Source organism: Patagioenas fasciata, chromosome 1, assembly GCF_037038585.1.
Source record: "Patagioenas fasciata isolate bPatFas1 chromosome 1, bPatFas1.hap1, whole genome shotgun sequence".
Taxonomy (NCBI): Eukaryota; Metazoa; Chordata; class Aves; order Columbiformes; family Columbidae; genus Patagioenas; species Patagioenas fasciata.
Genome location: NC_092520.1, coordinates 144341965 through 144364454, shown reverse-complemented (window position 1 = coordinate 144364454; position 22490 = coordinate 144341965). Strand labels below are relative to the sequence as shown.

General features: G+C 40.8%; 1 protein-coding gene across 1 annotated transcript in view; it reads left to right on the top strand.

Moving 5' to 3' along the window:
- The first annotated feature begins 520 nt into the window (after positions 1-520).
- Positions 521-22490, top strand: part of LRP6 (LDL receptor related protein 6) — a 127202-nt gene continuing 105232 nt past the window's right edge. The window contains exons 1-2 of the mRNA XM_065843302.2: positions 521-864; positions 13957-14350. Coding sequence (XP_065699374.1) covers positions 810-864; positions 13957-14350 — 449 coding nt within the window. The 5' untranslated portion in view covers positions 521-809. The remainder of the gene's footprint in view (positions 865-13956; positions 14351-22490) is intronic.

Here is a 22490-nt window from a genome sequence, read left to right as displayed (position 1 = left end):
GCTGCTCAGTGGCAGAAACTAGTCCCGTCCCTCGCGGTCCGGTGTTGCTCCGCAGGCCGCATCGCAGGCGGCGGAGGTGCGAAGGGCGGCAAGTAGTCCCGCTGGAATGCAACAGTGGCGGCCGCCCCTCCCCCCACCCGCCGTGTCCCCTTCACCCTGTTCGCGGGTGGACACTTCGGGGAGCACTGCGACTCCACCTGCCCGCTCCCCCAGCAGCGACCCCGGTCCCGTCAGGGTGCAGCCCCGCCGGGCTTTTGTCAGCCGCGGGGCGCCCGGGCGTGCGTGCGTGTGTGTGTGTGTGTGTCGGTGTGTGAAGGCTGCGCGCGCGTGCCCGCTCCCGCCCCTCCGCCCGCCCGCTCCCTCCCTGACGGGAGAGGTGCCGGGGGGGCGGGCGCTGCTCCGGGAGCCGGGAGCCGTCCGGGCGCGGAGCGGGGAGGCGGAGGCGAGGCCAGGAGAGGAGGGGGAAAGAGGGGGAGGGCTGTATCCCTGCGCCTGTGCGCGCCCGGTGGAGGCGGAGGCCGAGCAAGCGAGCGGAGGGGTGGGTGGGGGAACGGCCGCGGCGGTTGCGGTGAGAGGCGGCCGGCATGGAGGGCAGCGCCCGCTCCCGCGGCGGCGCGGCGGAGCTGGTGGCCTGCTAGGGACCGGCGAGGGGGGAATCTCCGCGGCAGCCCTTCCCAGCCTTCTGTCCCCCCCCGCGCCCCGCTCCCTTCCCTGCCACCTCCCCCGCCCGCCTGGAAGCATGAACTGGCAGCGGAGGTGCTGCTCCTCGTCGCCGCCTCCCCGCCGGTGAGAGCGAGGAGGGAAGGAAGATGGGGGCCGTCCTGCGCAGCCTACTTGCCTGCAGTTTTTGTTCGCTGATGAGAGGTGAGCGGGGCGGGGGCGGTAGTGGCGGGGCGGGGGGGGGAGGTAAAAGTTGCAGGGTTGGTGGCGAGGGGCCATGTTTGGGCGTGCGGGAGGGGAGAGGCCTGGCTGCCGGTGGGGCGCGGGGCCCGGCACGGGGGCAGCGCTCTGGCCCGGCGGCCGCCACGGGCCTCTCCGGCTCCCGAGCAACTTCCCCGGGCGGCCCGGCGGCCCGAGCCGCGCTTGAGAGCAGCCCGCCCTGCCAGTGGCCACCGGCCGCTTCTCTCACCGCCCCATTGTTGTTTCCAAGTTTGTTTAAAATTTTTATTTATTTTTTTTAAAGCCCCCCAAATCAATACACGCACCCCCATCTCTCCGAACCCCCTGAGTGGGCGGCCCGCAGCTCCCGGCCCATCGGTGTCAGGCTGATTCTGCTGTTGCTGTCGCCAGGCTTCCCTCTTTTCCCCCCGAGAGCGGGGGTTTTATCCCGCCGGGTGTTGGGGGCGAGCGTGGAGCTTCACGTATTCACCGTGGGGGGACCTGGAAAGTGTTTTCACTTCACGGGTGTTTTTACTGAAAAGCCTCCTCGCAGCGAAGGGAGCGTGCAGAGCTGGCGAGAGGAGGAATGAATGCGCCTCTCAGCTGTGTGCTGGCTCTGTGCTGGGACTTGGGAGAAGTTTGTGTTGCATTGCCACGAATGTTCATACAGCTTTAAATCAGCAGGCGAGTGCCTTGCAAGTGGATGTCACTTAAAGTAGCCGAGAATTTTTATTCCAGTTACCTTCTCCAATAAAATTTGTAGTCTTATAGGGCACAACTGGTAAGAAAACTGAGGATTTTTTTTTTTTTTTTTTTAATGCTGTAAGCTTTAATACGGTGACTATTTCTCTGTGTTCAGTCTTTCTCGGAAGAAATCACCTGTGGTGTTGGCATCCATCATTTTGCTGCTTACTGGTATTTTTTTATGCTAGCTGGGAGAAGAAATTAATTGCTAACAGTTAATCAACCACACTTAGATTTAGAAAATTCATCAACACTACTGTGTTTTGACGAAAGCTAGAGTAAAGATGATTTAGGTTGAAGTAACTGCACAGTCTCCAGTTGCTCAGTGCTCTGCAAAACAAAAATTTTCCTCGCCATACTTCCCCTTTTTTTCTATGCATCTGTTTGCCATATTGTATCCTGTTTGCAAAGATACAAGTATACTTATTTAAATGAGCTGCATTGCATTTTGTACTCCTATTGTGACGGTTAAACCCCAATTTTCAGAAGTTAAGTTGGCTCTGAAGTACAGAGAGAAACTTTCCCAATTAGTTCATTTTATTAAGTAACAATTGTACCCGTTCTTAATAAACCATTTGTCTCTTAACTTGCTGTTCAACCTAGTTCAAATGACAGCACAGAAATCGCTGTCATATGTAATGTCACATAGTATTGTCACTGTAATTTCTTCAAATATCAAAACAGTGATGTGTGATTTTGCAGATTTTTGTATACTTGATGATGCTTTGGAGAAACATTCAGTTTATAAACCATCCAGACTGTCATTTTGTTTCTTGTCTCTCATCTTTTTCTACTGCCAAGGACATTTGTATCCAAACAGTGTTTTTGTTTCTTCTGTGTTCCTGGTCTCCTACTGTTTGATCACTTACCTGAAGTCATAATCTTCTGTTTGTGACATAGTAGTAATTTTCCTACTGGCTAATTGTTACCTTAGATAAACAACAGGAACAGCTGAACTCTGAAGAAACAAAAATCAAATTTTAATGCATGCATCCTCTCTAATAAACAACATCTATGCAAGTAGAATTGGTTTCAATAAGATGTGTTGAGTTCAGAAGAGGTGTCAGCAGTTCCTTAATGAGGCAGAGGCAGTGCCAGCTTGCGTATGAATAAGTTTATACATGAAAGTAAAGTTATGAAGTTCACTATTAGGTTTGTGAATTCACTGCTGTGAAGGATGCCAAACCAATAGTGCTTGAGACTGAAACTCAGAAAATGTAATAGTGTATATTTGTGGATGGCAGCGTCCTCTTTGCTTGCAGAGCTAGCCTCCCTGTTCTGTTAACTTAGAAAAAAGCAAATGAACGGAGGTTTACAACAACTAATCTGTGATCATTAATCTGAGGAAACTATGATAGACTTGATTACCGATCTGGAAGGGAACAAAATTGGTAACCTGGAAATGCAGTGCCCTGTGAGCTCTTAAGGACTTGAAGAGGTACCAGGCTGTTACTAGCCAGAAATGGATGGACAGGGCAAGGCACCGGTATTTCAAAGTCATCCGAAGGAGTGTGACAGGCCAGATCCTACTGACATTTTCAGGGCAGGTATTTGGATTTCTAAGAGGCAAGAGCTTATTGTCAAGACAGCTTGCTGTGTAGGTTCTGTGGTCTGGGGTTGTTTTTTTGTTGCTTTTGTTGGTTTGTTTGTTTATTTCAAATTCTGGCTGAAGAAAGAAAGGAGTTGCTTTCTTGGAACCTCCTGACCCTCATCACAGCCCAGTCTCTGTTCTAAGTACTTGGATTGCTTTGCTGGTGGCTTCTTCAAAAGAGTCCACTTCCTTGTACTATAGGGAGAAGTGTGTGTTATTGTCGAGTGGCACCAGAAACATAGTTGTTACTAAAGCTTTGTTGTGTACTCCTGCTTCTGGGTGAGCTGGTGGCCCTGCCATACCTGGGAGCATGCTCGGCTCCTCTCCCAGTTTTCCTGCTGGGTGCCCCTCATGCTTCAGCTGGCTTGCCTGAGAGAGGTTTCATTAGTAAACTACACTTGGTTGGTGAAATTCTTTGCTGCCACCCACTTCTTCAATGGCCCATGATTGGCAATTGGAATTTATGTTGGTAAAGAATTTCCCACAGATGGACTTTTACTTGTAAGTGACGTAAGTTGCTTAGAAAGACCTGGGGGGGTTGCAACTGTCTTGCAGACTTCAGGGATGGTCTGTTCACATTCATATAAAGGAGTTAGCATTGCTTGCTTCAAAGTTGAGCCCTTGAACCTAAATGCTGTGGCTCACCAAGAGTGACTGTTGCTATGTGTACATGAGGTTTAGGATCAGCATGCAGTGAATACTTCCACTTCTGCTGTGCCAGGTGCTTTGTAGTGATGGCTCTTCCAGAGGGTCATTGCTCTTAGGTGAGACACACACAGTTTCTAATAATACCCTTTAGTTTCTCAAGTTATACCTCACTTGTTTAGTTTCAGAGTGTACTGCTTGCAGAGTTACAGAATCCGCAGCACTCTAAACAAAGAAACTGTGTCGTTGTTTTGTGGTAATTGTCCAAAGCTTGGAAGGGGAAAGCATTACATCTCTAATGGAATGTACATATATGTTGGGTATTGGCACCCAACTTTTTCCTATTTATATATTTGGCAGGCAAGCTGACATAGAGAACCTTCGTTAAGCTCTCCAGATATTCTTGTAGTTTATAAATATTTATGGCAAGAGAATCACAGTGTTAACAGGCTCGATATTTGCTCCATGTGGACAGAACTTGGTCTGAACACAGTCGTGCAAGTAGAAATGAGCTTGTAGTTGTTTCTTCTTTTTTCCTTATGTTCTCCTGTGAGAAAGTAATGAAAACAGGATTTTTTTTTGTTTGTCTTCTGGTGATTTTCTTGCTACACACCTTTCTATTTCAATGTAATTGGCACAGTACCCTGCCAGTTTTGAAATGGAGTCAAACCTACCAGTCAATAATAGAACAGGAATGCTGCAATACCTTTTCCCATTTGATTTATAATGCAGTTTTAAGAAAATACTATTCAAAAGGTGGTTAAAAGAAGCGATGGTTTAGTTAGTAATACTTTACTTCCTTTGCAAAATATTATAAACTGTTTGGAGAAAGAGCATGTCAGTTTAAAAGATGGAATGCTTTCTGAGCTTCATTATTTATACAGAGAGAACAATAAGAAAATGTTTTTAATGTAAACAGACATAGAAAATGGCAACATTCATACAGATTTTTTTTAGTGTCTTGTTACAGGATCACATTACCTAAACAGAATTACTCCCTCGTGATATAATCAATGTGGCAGAAATGGGATTATAGTTTTAATTCTGTTTATGAGGGCCATGTGTGAGCTCTTGATGTCAGATTTGAAAAGTAATCATATTTGCGACAGAAGATCTTAATCAACTAGCTATGTAATTTTTCTTAATCAAAAATCATTTGTTTTCTTTCTTTATGATACAAAAATGTTATTTTCTCCTTTATATTTTTCCTCTTACTCCTCCCCCTACACACAACTTTTTCCCAGAGAAAAAACAGTTAACATGTTGGGTTTTTTTGTTTGTTATTTTTTTGAAACTCCTTATGCCTCTGGAACTCCTCAATAGTAAGCATTCTCCCCTGTCCATTGCCAAAGAGTTCAGGTTTCCGTAAGGTGGCCAGTGTGTTTGCTTAAATTCTAGAAATTAAGAGTATGTAAAAGGTAACCGGAACATCAGGTGTCATAGGATTTTATACGTTTTTCCTTTGTTGTTCTGTCAAAGCAGTGAGTAAAGCTCTTGCTTGTACTTATTATTGTTAATTAAATGTTAACACTTTGGAAATCCAAGAATCCTCTACTCCACAGGTGGATTAGTAGATTAGGAATATTAGGAATAATAGAAGAGTAGGAATTTGTAAACTTTGTAGTGACTCTTGGAAAGTGCACTAGTGTTCTAATTAGTCAGAAACTTAACTGATGCTCAACAGTTAGCCTTTACCCTGTTGGCAATAGGAAATTCACAAGGAAAGTAATTCCAAGTTGTGTAGTTTTGTGTTTATGGGTTTGTTTGGGTTTATTTTTGGATTACCAGAAATGAGTCACATTCAACATGAAAAAGACCAGACTGTTCACCTTTTTCGAGGGAGACTGCATGTGTGTGGTTTTGTTTGTTTGTTGTTCATGTGCCACTACATCTAACTTAAGCCTGTTGCAGATTTGACATTTGTAGTGCATGTGAGTGTTTTTGAGAGTTAAAAAAATAAAAGAAATTACGTCGGTCCAACTGTGTTTAAAAAAAAAAAAGAATCCAATGTGTAATAATTTTCAAAAAGCTTGAAGTTTGTGCACATCTTTACTTATCCTTTAGAAACAGTCCCTAACCATTCATTTGAACTGGAATTGTTATTTATTATATTAATCTGTAGTAAAATTAATAGGCTTAAGAATTTGACTGTTTAAAGCATAATTTCAATTGTAAAACTTTCCCTTTGCTTGATGACAAGTTGTTTTAAACTTGCACTGTATTTTCATTCCATTTTCTTATGAAATTATTTTCTAGTTCAGCATGAATCCTGCATATTTTTTCAAAGTTGTTGATGCTGTCTTGTCTTAAAGTATTTTACCTGCATGAGAAACAAAAGCTGTGAAATTGTTTTACTAGTTGGAGGTATGACTTATTCTCAGTATTTGTTATGATGGATGAACTGACAAAGTTGCCATTCACTGAGCTTGGTCTGGAAAGTATGCCACAAAGAAACTGTTGGATAGCTGATACGTTCTTCATCAGAGAATCGTGGAGAAGTGCGGATGAAAATATGATAAGCCTTTGAGGCAGTGCTGCTTTTCTCCATGCTCTTTCTGTCCCAAATCAGTTCCACCATCATGTCCCAGCTGAGGGCTGTCACTTTTATGGTGTACTTGTTAGTGCTGGCAACTTTTTCTATTTTGTGGGTCATCCTGTCCTCCAGTTGGGGTCTTTTGTGCTAAATTCTGTGTTCATGCTTTACAGCAACTTCCTGATAGTGCTTCAAAAATCTAAACAAACAAAAAGCCCCAGCTACATAACAGAATGAATAAATTTAAAAGTTGTTTTCTTTTTTCACCTGATGAGACAAACTAACAGACTTAGGAAATATTTTTTCAAGTACTAGGCATGCCAGCTCAGATAAATTGCTGAAAGTCATCTAAGGGTGGCTCAATGCCTGAACTTATTGTCAATGTGGAAAAAGGCTTTGCTGGTTTAAAGGTAAACCAGTCTGCTGCTGCTCAGGGTGTGGATTTTTTTGGTCCACTTGGAACTATTAGCAATCTGCATGAGACTCCTTGGCTGGGGCTATTCCCACACGATGTCTGCCAGTATAACTAGGGTCCTTCAGCTGTGAAGGCAAGTGGTGACTGAGGGCAAGTACTCCCAGGCTACTTTTGACTGGATGTGCACTCCCAAACACATGTGCTGTCCAGGCTGGAGCACCTCATGAGCTGTGTTTACTCCAGACTAGCAACAAACTTTGGAGGATTCCTGTCTCAGCTTGCCAGGATGTACAAGGTGTATCTCGCAGCCTTTAGCCTTCCCAGACTTTGGGAAGTGGGCTGCCTCTGTCATGGCATCGTGTTGTGCCTCAGTGCTCCAATTCAGAGGAGGGACTTAAGCAATGCAAAGTCTTTCAACAGCTTCCTGAGGGATGTGATATAGAGGCTTTTGTTTTGTTTTCTTACTGTTAGATGCTCTGTAGGAAATCTTCATGCCAGAAGGTGTGAATGGTAGCATTTTGTTTCAGAGTGATCAGGTCATCTCATCTGTCATCACGGCTTCAAGTTTGGATTGGGAAATATCATCTCTATTCAAATGTGGGATTCTAATTGGTGCAGTATAGCACAGCAAGATCTCTTTATCTGCACAAGCAAAGGTGTGTGCTCAAGAGAACTGTCAGAAACATCCCTTGCAGACAGGAGATGCTTTGCAGCAGTCTACATGCATGCTAACTTTTTCATTAAACAGATTGTGTCGATTTAAGCATGGGTGTTGCCAGTAAGACTAGGGAAGTATTACCAATGTGCATGGAACTGGAATGACTTCATCTGCAGCACTGTGTGTTATTCTGACAACTCTCTGAGAAACTGGGAGAGTGTTGAAGGAAGGTTATGAGGACACCTAAGGAAATGGAAAGTGTAACATTGATGTTCTGCAGACATTAATATGGATCATGATACTACTTGGTCACATATCCCTTTGAGCCTTTGTACTTTCCAGAGTCTGCTGCTGGCCCGGGAAAGTGCATTGTGTTGCCGCCAGGTCACCCTAATGTTCTGGCCACTTTGTGGCTCTGTCTTGTAAGCAGCAGGGTAATGGAAGAAGGTGGTAATGTTAATACGGCGATGCAGCTGCAAGCAGATGCTTGACCAGGGAGCATAGCTCTCTGCTCATCCTAGGCTGTTGTCAGCAAGATAGATTCAGCATATTAAGTTACAAAGATGTCAACTGCCAAAGTGGTGTGTTTTATCCCTACGAGATTGCAGTGGAAAGAACTTCAGAGTAGGAGGGTCAATCTTACGGAAAGATGAGCTGAGTCACCTTTCCCTTGCTGAGACAGTGGATCAGTGTGAATATACTACCTAACGCAGAGACATGCTGTGATAAATTGGAAATCGTCAGCTGCTGGCTCCATGGCTCTGTTGCCAACAGGTTGATTTGACCGGTCATGCTTGCCATTCAGGAAGTTGTTTGCCTGTGATATGCTGGAGTATTTGGTGTACTTTGGTCATGTGTGCTTTTGCTATGTTCTGCCAGGTCTGTTGGCTTTTTATGCCTGGACCTGGTATTTTTATCCTTCCTGGTGCTCTGTTTTTTTCCTCCTCTTGTTCTGTTGCCTCCATCCACCTAGCACTTTAGTAAGAGACATTTTTTGCTGTTATTCAGCAGGCTAAAGGACAACTTACTGCCTTTGTACCAGCTAGTCTTGCAGGATGTCTTGATCTCCAAAGTTCTTGTCTGGCCAAAGGACTGCAGAACTGACAGTAGAAGCTTGGTGTGGGATCCCAGTGCCATTGTTGCTGCTTGGTGTCTTTGGTTTTGCACTGGTGTTGTTACCGATCTAATTCACTGAGCAAGCCTGAGTGTTCCTGATCTTTTGAGATACCATCTGAACAGCCCTTGGATGGCTTTAGCATGTGGAATACACTTTAGGATAGCTGAAAAGAGGAGAAAAGATCCCTTCTGACAAGCTTGGGCTGCCTCGTGCTTATTTACTAAAGTCCTGGTTGCCTTCTGTGTCCCGCAAGTATATTTGTGAGAACAAGGAGGTTCACAGTGAAGGTAGAATGGGGGCTACTGGTAAGTCAGTTAATTAGTTTTCTTAAAAAAAATTGTGTGGAATTGTGAATTGCATGGAATAAATCAGGAAGGGTGCTGTGGTGGAGCACTTGGTGGAAAATCCTGGCCTGCTGCTTGCTGTGCTGAAACTCTTATGTATTTCCTTATGACTTTTTGAAAATATGAACCATCTCTGTATAAGTTACTTGAGGCTGGGCCTCTGCTTTTTGAGGAAGTTTATTTACATTTGCAACTTGCCTCTCTTCTGATTTGATACCAGTCTCCTAGGCGTTTATTCCCAATGCTGCCTCAACCTTTTCCTTCTTGTTCATCCAAACTGAGCAGCAAAACTCAAAACATTGACAGATAACAAAGATACAGAATACCTTATAAGCATAAGCAATTATGAAGAAATTTTAAACTTGGGGAGTGAAGGGAGAGTCCTTACAGCTGACTGTGCCAGAAGCCTTGTGTCTTTTCAGAGAGTTTTCCTTATATTGGCTCTTTGTGGAACATCCTGAGAATGGGGATGGTTGTCTTTGTGTATAGAACGGTTTTGAGTAGGTTGAAATTAATGCTCTTTGGTTATCTTTACCCATTTATCTGTTTTTCCTTCTCTTGTGGGCTGAATGTAGGTGCATGCCATTCTGTCAAGGCATCTGGCAAATCTTTCATGCTTACTGTGCCTCATCCATGTCAGAGTGTATTTGTTTGGGATATCTCATCACTGCATCTCCTCTTTTCCAGTCCTCATGTTTGCCATCCTTGTGGCAGTGTGCTTGGCAGTATCAAGTCATCTTTAGATGCTCAGAGTTCTTTAGCAAGATTTTTAAAAGACAAGGAGTTTTCTCTTTCCTGCTCAAGGATGTCTTCCAGTGTAACAATCCATGGGTTTCTTGCCGTGGACTCCTGCATGAATGTTTCTTTCCCCAGTGTGAGCTGTTGGCCAGTATTACTGGCTGGGCCACACAGAGATTCTGGGGCAGGCTACCACAACTTATGGCAGCTGCCTCTAGTCTGGTGGATCCTGTTCCTAAATTGGAGGTTCACAAGCAACTGGTTCAACTAATTTGTCAAAGATGATGCAGTCCTCCCTTTCGCTGGTGTACTAGTATTTATGTTTATCTGATTTTGTACTGAACTGGTTCTGGATGATGGCTGGGTAAAACCCACTTTTTGGCAGGTGGCAGGAGAGCATGGTAGCCTTCTGCTGGTTTAGCTTCCTGCATTGTCTCGGTGAGGCATGGGACAAGGGCTAGTTCCAATGCAAAAGAGAGGTCGGGAATTGGCAGCTGAAAATGGAGCCAAGAAGAAAGGATGTGGCTGCAGTAGCATCTTGAGCAGATCTAGCCGGCTGCCAGAGAAAGTGGAGAGAGCTGCTCCCCCTTCCAACTCCCTGCTGCTTGCCTTCTGTTAGTTTTGGAGTTTGCTGGACCACTTGAGTGGATTCAGCTCATGAACCCAGTCAAACCTCTCACTGATGTAATGATTTTAATTGGCTTGGGGAGGGGCCCTTAACTAAGTGAGAGGGTAGAACAGCATTGCTGGGAGTTGGAAATGAGAAAAAAAGGCTTTGGGGAAAATGAGACCATGCAAGTTACTTTAACCAAGCTAAATTCCACATCAGTGAAAGAGAATGCGCATGTTGAAACTAACACTGACCTTGTGGCACCCGGAGGTATCACAGGATCCTTGAAAGTGGAAAGGGAGCAAGTGGAAACTCAGGGAAAAGGCCTCTGGACTAGTTAAAAGAAAGTGGGACAAATTCTGACAGTTTAAAGTAGCCACTTAAACACCAAAAAACATGAAAAACATTTTTAGCTGGTAAAGTGATATTTTTATGTTGGTTCATCACTTCGCATCCTGTGGGCTGCAGCATTTTTAAGCCACAAGTCAGATGTACAAAGCATGACAAGTGTTAGGGAAACCAGATATAAGTACCTTGGGGATTAGCAACTTCCAGTATGCTGGGGAGAGACACAAGAGCTGTAGCCAAGAGAAATACTTGGTACAAGAACTGAAGTTCAGTGAGGAGGAGAAGGATTCTAATGGAGAATTCTAGTTGTAAAGGTGGGGCAAAAAAGGCAGTGTCTGGATTTTAATATTGAATGTGATAAGCTTAGGGAAGATGTTATGTGTCAGAGTTAAGAAGCAGTCAGGCTCAGTGACCCACTATTAGCAGGGGTGTCTTATAATTTTAATTGGTTTTCTTGCAGTTCAAATGTGTTGAACTTTAGTTTTTGTAACTTTTGTGTTCTCTAAGCAAATGCTTGTTCTTGGTGGTGGATACAAAAAAACTTATTTTATATGTAAGCAAAGCTTTTAATTCTGTGTTGGGTACTTTATTTAGAAGAATAAACTACATGTAGACCTCTCTGGTGATGGAGGACATGGTAGTGTTTCAATTGTGGATTTCTAAGATGGGTGTTTTTTCTTCTAAAGCTCTCTACTTCAATGTATTATAGTTTGTTGCAGTTCAAGTATGTATTTTGATGATGTCTATAGAAAGGGAAGTAGGAACATATATAGACTTCAGCTTTGATTACTTAAAAAATTATCTGAGTTGTAACTCTTTGCCCCATTATAACTTGAACTGCAAAATAGTTGCCTAGCTTTGAAAGGAGTTTATCTTGGACTCCTTCCCTTAGGCTATTTCTACAGTTCATAGCTGTATGATTCAAGAAAGCAATCTTTTTGGTGTCCTGTGCCTCTTTTAAAGTGAATTATATGGGGCAGGATGGGATCTTCCGCCACATTTTTCTTTTTAGCATTGCTGTTTGAGTCAAGTAAATGGCAAAGATTATACTAGGTACTCATGCTACCAACTTCAGTAATTGGGTGTTATAGGATATTGAAGCCTTCGTGTTTTCTGGGAAGGGTTGGATGAGGTAGGGGAACAAACCTGGTTTTTATTATTTTGGTGATGCATGCTTCATTCTTGAATGTTGCAACAAATTGGAAAACTTAATTTCCTCATCTGCCATCCCTGTGGGATGTGTTACAAGTTGCAACTTCAATCTGTATGAAACTACACATCCTAAGTGTAGCTGTGTTTCTTCTGAGCTGTCATTCAAATAACTTGCATGATTCATGAAAAAGACTTTTTTTCCAGTCCTTCCTCTGCCAAATCTGAGCTCCAGCAAGGAGTGAATAACCTATACTATGTGGTTGTGTTAGGCTCAGCAGTGCCTTCAGGCCTCAGTGATTACACTTGACATGCCTGGTGTTCCAATTCAGTGCATGCTGTGTGCATGGGTACTCTTGCTCCGTGTTGTACATAATAATGGAACCTGCACTCATTTGTGTGTGGCTTTACCTTTTTTCAAATGCTGGGCATGCTGTCTTATTAGAGAGAGCTCTGTCAGTTGGCTGCATGCTTTCCTATGGTGCACTAGATGACACTGAGCTGGCTATTAACTAGATTTTTCAGATTGCAGTTGTATGCAGGCTTTAAAAGGAGACAGTTTTATTGCATACCTATTTTTTACCAACTTCAGTTTATTGAATACTTTTTTTTTTTTCTGAAAAATGCAGTCATCATAAGCAACCTGCACTTCAATAAATTCTACTGTAATTCATTTAAAATCTTTAGGGCGTGGGAAATAACACCTAAATTTAGGTGGTTTTTGCGTGTGTGTGTGAAAGAAAGTAAAAAGCTTCCAAACATACATTTGGATGTAGATTAAGGAACATCTTAGTTCCTTCAGCATCTCCCAATACCCATGTTGTAGTATCTTCGATAAACAGTTCTGTGGTAATGCGGGGAGTAAGCTGATCTTGGAAACTAACTTATGAGTTCTCCGAAGTGTGCTTTAGTACTTCTGATTTCAGTGCAAGTTTCTCATACAAGGAACTGTACATTTTCTGGGAGTGTAGTCCTTGACATTATTCAACTGTGCACGTCTTTGGTTCTATAAATGTAAGCCCTTCAGTTAGGACATACACCCTGCTAGAAGTTTGAAGTGCCCATGTATGCTGATGAGGAAATCTGCAAGATTTTTGTTAAATTTGTATGGTGAAAGGTATGCCAATCACAGTACATATCTAAATGCTACTGTACAGCTCTGTTACTACAGTGCCTGATTAAACACAGGGAAAGGTAGAAATTTTTTCTGATAGTGGGTTTAAAAGGATGCAATTGTCTGCTTTGTACAACTGTAGTTTTTTTCTTAACCTTTTGTTGAAGTAGGGATTTTCATGATATATAGGTTGTGGTTAAGGGCAATTAAAGAACCATGTTACATTCAAGAAACATCTGTTTTCATGGTTACTATGTTTCATTAGTCACATTGGGTATTTTGTATGAAAAAATACATAGACCATGCAAACTGATAGAGTAAGCAAATAAAGCATATAAAATAAAGGCTTTGTGTTAGACAACTGATGAGGAGTGGTAGAACTGAGATAGAAAGAACTCAGTGTTATCCATCCATTCCTGTATATTTATTTTTCTCCCTACCTCTTCATACCAATGTCAACACTCTAAAACAGAAATCATCTCATGCTGTGCAATGAATTTTGTATTTGTATGTATTATATGTAAAATGTCCGAGATCTATAATTTTGGAGAGCATCAACACACAGGTGGCTTTGATAGCTTGACATGAATTATGTTTTTATAGAAGTGGGATGTATATATCTAAATTCTAGCATAAAATAAGGAATCTCTGCTCAGTTGGGCTAGCACTGAGCACTTACAAAACTGCTTTATACTTGTCTTTCAGATTCTTATTTAAGCATCTTTCTCTAGAGAACAGTGTCATTTGGGCACTTCAAACCTTTGTTTTCTTTGTTCTCTCCCTTCTTCTTTAATTTTATTTTAATAATGCACAGCCCAGAATAATGAGCTGCCCATTACCAAGTTACCATTTTGAGTTGTAGCACTGTTGAAAGACTTTGAGTCGGTGCTTTTTTAATCAAACTTCAGAATGCCCCCCCCCCCCCCCCCCCCCCCCCTTTTAAAAAATATTTTAAAAAAATTTCTTAAATTAGTAGTGGTCTGATGCACCATCATAGTGCAAGTTATAGTTAATATGAGTGGTGTTAATGCATCTGTCTGTCCCCCCACCCCTTATTTTTCCCATTTAAAGCTGCCCCACTGTTGCTGTATGCGAACCGACGTGATCTGAGACTGGTGGATGCTGCAAACGGGAAGGAGAACGCCACAGTGATTGTGGGTGGCTTAGAGGACGCAGCAGCAGTGGACTTCGTGTTTGTAAAGGGGTTGATATACTGGAGTGATGTAAGTGAAGAAGCCATCAAACGAACAGAATTCAATAAATCTGGGAGTGTACAAAATGTGGTCATTTCTGGACTTCTGTCACCTGATGGGCTGGCATGTGACTGGCTGGGAGAGAAATTATACTGGACAGATTCTGAAACAAATCGGATTGAAGTTTCTAATTTAGACGGATCGCTGAGAAAAGTTTTGTTTTGGCAAGAATTGGATCAACCCAGAGCAATTGCCTTAGATCCTGCAAGAGGGTAAGTCTTTGTTAAAACAAAATAATAACAAATATTAACATTTCCGCTACTTCTTGTTTGTTGAAATATTTTAAATAAGCGATGGTACTGTTATCGAAGTTATCCTAAGCCATTTTGCGATATTGGTTCTCTTTCTAGTAGGGTGATTTGAAAAAAAAATTTGCACTTCTGAAATTGCATTCATACTGGTTTGAGAAAAACTAGGAATCAACGATGTTTAAGAAAAGTGTTGGAAACTTCTTTTGGCAGTAGCACAGAAGATGAACAGAAATGGAGAAGTTCTAATGTAAAATCTGATATAATCTGTTTGATAGGCCATCAGCTGCCTGTGGATAGGCTTGTGCCTCTCTGCAGTGTCAAGTAGCAGATTTTTTTGGAAGTTTGTTCATATTTATGCTTGATTGAAACAGCATAGGACATGAGAGAGATCAATACACTGTGTTAACAATTTTATATGTTTTAGCACTTAACAGTAAATTTACAGAAGGGTTTTTCTCTCCACCCTTCAGGGAACTTTGTTTTAAAAAGTCTTGTGTTTTGGCTTAGCCCATTCTAGAACAGGTCTAATTCTTCTCAGCCCTCATTTCAGTCCCTGGGTGTGACTTACAGTAGTATTTTTTGTGTTCTGTTCTTGGGACAAGCTGTGGTTGCCAGAAATGCTAAATTCAGTGGTGTTTTTGGTGATATTATGTAAATGGCTAGCTTGAGGTTACCCTATAGATAGTCATCTTGGATAAAGTGACTGGTCTCCTGAAGTGAGAGATTAATGGAATATCCTTGATTCTGTGTAATCTTTTGATGTGGTAGTGGTGTTTTTGTTTTGTGTGTGGTTTTGTTTGGTGTTTTTTTTTTTTTTTGTTTTTGTTTTTTTTTTTTTAATCTGTAGGCTTTATCTTATGCTATCTTTTATTTTCTTAAACAAGCAAGAAAATGAATCTGTTGTACTGCCATTTCACATATTTTTTTTGTCAGCTTTTTGGGGGAGAAATCAATGCATTGTTTCTTTGGGAAAACGAGGGCTGGTTTAGTTCTTGTAACTTTTTTACATTACAATTTGTTGAACTTGAGTGTCTTGAGTCTCATCCTCCAAAAGAATGATTCTTTGTAAAACATGGCCTCTGTCCTAAACTTCATAGAAATACCGTATCTTGAATACCTTCTTCCACAGTTTCAATAGGCCTTTGACAATATATAAACAGGAAAGATGTTTCTTTTGTGTTACTTATTTTTCCAGTTTTGGAAATAACAGAAGGATGGATTTATGCTTTCCCTGTCTCTTTACAACTTAAAATTTGGAGTCAATGATAGCATTAGTTTTATTTTATTAGACTCTAAAACCATTTAAGAATGCAAGGAAAGATGTAATGCTCATGCCCCTTTCACCAACCATCCCAAAACTGAGAGAGAAAAGGAAGGAAAACACAATCAAAGTGGTTTTGATTTGGCTTGTAGCCAGAGAGACAGAGATTCTCGTTAGTTAGGAATAATGCACTGTTGTAAAGCCAGTTGGTCTTTTTTAGAAGAGTATTTATTTGTATTTTCTGAATATGTACACTAATATGCTCAGTGATCAAAACTAGACAATTGTGTACTCTTGCACTCTTTCACAATACTTTACATGAAGAGGAAACTACATGAAATAGATCAAAGGTAAAGTGAACTCATAAGTTTTTCCATACTGATGGTATGTTAAAGCAGTAAACACTTCAGTATGCTTAGATTTAAACCAAACCAAAACAATGCAAAAAACCCAAACACCAACCCTCCCTTCCCCAAAACAAACAAAAAAAACCCTCAAACAAATGTAATGGAAGGACAAAATATTTTTTTCTTCCAAATCTTTGTAGAGGTTACTTTCTAAGTTGTTATATGAAGAGTATGTTTTAGGAAGGTAATACAGTAATATATCCACTCTCTGTTTAAACCATATTGCAGTTGCAAAAATTACAGTTCCCTTATGCAGTTTTATGACAGAAAACCTCTCAGCTTTTAATAAATCTGGTTACATTTCAGAACTTCCTCCAGAGCTTGAAACATAGGTGGAAGGGATGCATCAGCACAGGAATATATATTAAAAAAACCCAAACTCCAAACTGTTTTTGTATGCATGCTTCTTTCACTAATATTTACATTTTTTTTGCCCTGTAAATGTCTTTTGGTTTCCCACTGTTGCCTGGCAGACAGTGGTAGGAAAAAGCCTTAAAAGGATCTAAGAACAGTTAATAAAATATGAAACTTGGAAAACCAAAACTCCTCTTATTTTCATGAAGTCTAATCCATCTCCTATTATGCTTAGTTGATAGTTATTCCAGATACAGTTTTATAAAGTCTTGCAGTTCATGAAAAGAAATTACTTAGCAGCAAAATTTATACTAAGTTTATCATTATCCGCAAGTCAAATTTTCCTAAAAAGTTTTTGTCAAATGTAGTTGATCTAAAGTAGGATATATCAGGTATTTCATGATCAAGTTGATTTAAGTACAAAACTACGTGTCTGTTCTGTGCTTGTGTGTACATATGTGTTTATTATCTGTGTCTATCTTACTGAAAACATGAGAATGCCTACATTGAAATGAAATGTTAAGAATAATATATGCTAACACAAATATGTAGCCATGAATAACAAATTTTCTTGGCAGTGTCCAATGTAGAAAAAACAAAATTTTCCACCACCACTCTGGTGTTTTTTGCAGCTTGGCTGTTGTAGGATACTCAACAGTTGTTCTGTGAAGGTTATTACTCAGTGCTGTTGTGATAGTTGGGAGGAGTATGATTGGACTTTTTCAGAGCATGTTACAGCAACAGTAGTGGCGATTAAAGAATAACTGGTTTGGGAAGCCTTTGCTACCACTGCCAAAACCATGTGTTAATTGTGTGTGAGGTTACATGCATAACTGAAATACTGGAGTAGAGGTTAGACTTGGTTGCCATGTCTGTTATCAATAATGAGAAATGCAATACGTTTACTAATGGAAAATGTTTTCTCCATTGGTAACTGAGACAGAGCAGCCAAATCTAATTTTTACTCTGGTATTTTTGTCTAGGAAGCCATCAGAATCTAAAATGTGAAGGCTCCTCTTACTGGCCACCTCCTACAGATATTTTGATTTTTGAGTTTCTCATTTCTCCTGTTCATACACTACAACTTATTTTTTCCTATTTTAGTTGTCTTGATATTTGAATATTGTGTATGTCCCAGGAGGGAGGAAAAGGGACCTCGGATGAAAAGGAAGGGAATGGGGTGCTTGTTCGGTCGCCTTTTGAAGTGAGATGGGGATACTCAGGGCACTTTCAGGAAGGCTTCTCAGTCCTAGTCATCCTTTCTGAAACTGTTTATTCCTGACCTGTGTTAAACATGAGGCCTTCTTACCAAGATCGACAGCTGGGAGTAACACGTACTCTGATGCTTTAATGTTGACTTTTTGCCAGGGGAAGACCAGGTGTTAGACCACCAAGTCCATGAGAGCACCAGATTTAGCAACTGCTCACATGACAGTTGAGCAAGTGGAAGAGAGGTTTTTCTGCTTCAACACTCAAAATGAAAAAAAAAAAAAAAGAGGCACAACTATTCTGATTCTTGAGGAAGTACTGCTTTAAAATGCAGTATTGTATATTTGTGTTGCTGTTTTCTTGTTATTTTTAAAATTTGTACAACCCTTTTCTCTTCATGGAAAAGACTTCGTTATCATTATTATAGTTTCCTCAAAAATATCCTTTAGACAACTTGATTAGCTTTCTTCATAGGAAGCACCATCAAAGTGAACTGGCTTTTCTCGATTCTGGATGTTTTGTTCACCACAAAGGGAATTTTAAGTGCCTTCTAGAAGTGCTAATTGTTTACTTTTCAGGACATGTTTTAAATCATGTGAGTCTATAGAGTTACGTTAATTGTCAAACTCTTGTAAAGCTTTTGGGTTTTGAAGGTTTTCAGTTATGAAATTAGAGTACAAAGAACTACAACACTTTTTATGACAGCTGAAGTTGATTTCTGAATGGAGTAGTCTGCATGTTGGGGAAGATCTTCAGATTTAGCACATACCCCTACCCCAGCAGACTTTTTTTTTTTTTTTTTTTTTTTTTTAATGCAAAACCTTTGCAGGGAATACATACTCTTTCTTTCTTTCTGGACCTACTTATTTTCTTTTATTTGAAAGTTGCTAACTTGCTTCTGAGCATGTCAAGCACAAAAGCAATTGTAGTATAGCCTTACATCTGCACATCATAACAAAAGATTCATGGGAACTGGTAGTATTTGTTGCTGAGTTGTGAATGTTATACAACAATATAAAGCATCCTGGTTTTGTCTGGGATAGAGTTAATTTTCTTCCTAGTAGGTGGTATGCTGCTGTGTTTTGGATTTAGAGTAAGAATAATGTTGATAATACACTGATGTTTTAGTTGTTGCTAAGCAGTGAAGGACTCTTCAGCTTTTCATCCTGGCCTGCCAAGGAGAATGCAGGGAGGGCAAAGGAGCTGGGAGGGGACACAGCCACGACAACTGACCCAAACTGGCCGAAGAGATATTCCATACCATGTCATGTCATGCTCAGTATTTAAACTTGGGGGAAGCTGACCAAGGGCACAGTTGTTGCCTGGGGACAGGATGGGCATGGGTAAGTGGGTGGTGAGCAATTGTGTTGTGCATCACTTGTTTTGTATATTCTTCTATTATTCGCTTTGCCTTTACTATCCTATTAAACTATCTTTATCTCAACCCATGAGGTTTTTTTTTCCAGTTCTTTCCAACATCTTACTTTATGGGGGTGGAGAGGGAGTAGATGAGCAAATGTTTGTGTGATGCTTGGTTGCTGTCTTGGGTTAAACCATGCCATAAGGAAAGGGAAGTGGACAGTTCTAGTAACAGTTAAAGGATCTTTGATTTCAGGAAAAAAAAAAAAAGTGAAAAAAAAAAAATCAGTATTTTATTTGTGAATTCACCTGTTCAGTGAGGGGTTTTTTGTTTGCATGCAAGTTAGTATTATATAAAATGGCACCTTACATGTAAATTCCATAAACGATGCAAATAACTGAAGACTTTGCTTCATAGCTTCTCTTGCTTGATGCCACTTCTCCCTTGAGCAGATTCCTTCTGACTGAAAATCTTTTTCCTGCTCCACTGCTGATACTAACCTGTTTCACAGGCAGCGGATTAGTGCACTCAGCTAATAGTTTGCTGTATAGCCTGGCCTGTGCAGTAAGGAGTTAATTTTGAGGTTTTATAGGCAACTTATATGCAAGTGTTAAGCTGATATGAAATCTGCAGACTGCTGTGGTGTTGACACAAAGATTTATAAGGTGTATTTAATCTTTCTTCACCTAAGGAAGCTCTGTTGATCAGATGATATTGTTGGTTGCAAATACATCACTAAATTCCGATAACAGCTAAGATATTAAATAAAACAAAAGGTATGGTTTTGGTGACTTAAAGATAATGAAGCCAACCCAAAAGATTTCAGTGGTATTGCACAGGTTGTCCTTATGACACTGCATCAGGAGTAGCCCACCTTAGCTCTTGAGCAGCATCTAACTCTTGGAAGATCTAAAATGCAGTGCTTGTGTCACTAGTAGATGGACGATCTTAGCATGGGGACTGTTGGGTGGTTGGAATCTCTAGGCATGGGAGACTACAAATCAGAGAAGGTTGCCTAGGCCAGGGTTATACTGCATGATTCAAACCCCAACAGCATGTAAAGCAGCACTTCATCCTGAAAGAGGCTGGTGTGGCTTCTCAAATGTCCTTCCTATCTTCTGCCCCAGAACTATTGTAACTCCTTCTGCTTCTGAAGTATAAGGTGTTGGGGGTTTGGCTCTTAGTCCCATGAAGATCTTTGTGACTTCTGAGAACAAGGGCAGACACTATTCACTTACTCTAGTAGCACTGAATATTAACTCTAAGGGTTGCTTTGTTTTGTTTAAATCTTTGACAGTCTGTTCAATTTGGGAAGTTCTTTCACAAAACCTGGCAAAGTTTGTTTGGTATTTGTCATGTATGGTTCATATGATGCTGGTTTCCAGTTCAGTGCTAGGATATTTCCATGGGGCTAAATGCTAAAATCATAAAGGTGTCATTTTATTACACAGCTCAAAACGTTAATTTATTTCTCCTCCTCTCTTTTTGCCTCACCTGAAGGAGGAGGTGAGGGAAGGTAACCAGTAACCCACATATTTAAAACAGAGTGAAAGCCTGGAGAAGTGACCTCTCTTGTAAATCTTGCTGTGCTGGTTTTAGATCTTACTACCATTTACTGCCTGTCCTCACCCTACTGTCAGAGATTGCCAGGAACCAGGAGAGGACCATATTCACTAATATATTTCCTTTAATTTTCAGGTGCTTTACCTAGTCTTTCTCTTTGTGGAAGGAGGTGAATAGAGGTGGGAGAGATTTGGCTTGTTAGAAATCAAACTAGATAGAGTGCATACAATTGATTTTTGCAAGACAAACACTTTTTTTACAGTCTCAGATATCTTGAAGTTGTAGATACTTTTAGCTGTGGACAAGTTTGAAAATAGCCTTTCATCCCTACCTCCTTTGTTCAGTGTTTCGTCTAGAAAACGAGACTGTGAACTGGTCCAGTTAAGGGCTGTGCATTCCTTTCTGCCATCTTTCCTGTAAATGAGCTGGTAGCATCTTGAAGCACTGTAGAGTTTGTCAAAACACTGAAGTTCGTTGGCTTTTTTTCTCTTTGTGTCTTCAGTTTCGGACTTGTTCTGGTGAGGCATGTGAATATGGTTTATTAAATGATAGTCTGTTGGCAGTTTGGGGTGACATTCAAGAGGCTGATTTGGCCTGTCCCTTAATGTGTACCTCAGTGGTGCAGTGGTAAGGGTGATAAGAATGAGTAAACTTTACCCAACTTGCTGTAAAGTATCGATGCATGCTTCAGATATTTGCATACTGTGTTTGTTTAATAAGTTAGAACTAAGTATTTAAACTGAGGTAGTAATTTCTGGTCTGTGTGAATAACCTCTGGTGATGAGACTTTGGGCATGCTTCTGTTTATCTGCATTTTCAGTCCCTGCAATTATAACTTAGCATCTAAGTCTAGACTATGAAGACCTGTTGTATTTAGAAAAATAAATTGTGAACAAACAAGTTTTCACTAACAACATTTTGAATGAAACTTTATGCTGAGCGAACACAAGGAAAATGATGATTTTAGACTTCTGGTAAGCATTACTAGCTAGATGTTAATTAAAAGATGTTTGTTCACACACTTGAAAAAATTAAAATTATCCTAAGACAACTTTTAATAATTCTTAACAGGGATTCAAAGGGGCCATATTAATTTACAGCAAGGAGTTATAATCTGAGAGACTGTTCATTCTGTGTTCTTGTTTGAGAAATTCAAAGTATCATTCCTGTTAAGGAAGCAGAGTGGCTTTGAAGGAACATCTGTGATATTTCTGGGGAAGGGGCCAGAGTAAAAAACAAAACAAAAAACACTGAAAGACCAACCAAACAAAAAACCTCACAAACAAACAAAACCAACAACAAACCCAAGAAACAAATAAGCCGTATCTCCCCTCAAAACTTCCATAACTAGGCAGCATTTGTCAGGAAATCATTACTTCAGAATCCATGACATCTAATAAGACTTGTAGGAGAGAGCTTTCAATTGCTCACTTAAACCGTTGCAGCTGGCTCAGCTTAATAATTGAAATTTGCTGCAAGAAATTATTTTAATACTTCATCTTAGGGAAGAGTTTTGTTTGTAATATCTTCACTCTGCCTAGGCTGAATATTTTAGAGGGGATTTTTCCAGAAATGATGGTGAGCCTTACAAGCAACGTGTGTTAAAGCAGATCTGCACCAGAAGAAATTTATTGGTGGAATCAGCCTTTAGCAAATATAGCTCATTGAAGTGCAGTTTAAAAACTGTTTATCCTGCAACCATCATCTTCCCTTTCTAAGTAAGCTTCACTGTCAAGAATGCGGTTTCTGACATGAACTGAGATTATATTATACTCACAATTCTGTTAGCGGACACATTGTACACGTGACAGTTTGCAGCAGAGTGTAAAGCAGACTCAGTGCAAGTCACAGTGAGTGAGAGGAGCATGGTAGTGTCAGGCCTGATCTTTGATGAGTCTGCTTGTTCATGGTCTTGTGGAGTGTGCACATGGAAGGAATGCTGGAGGA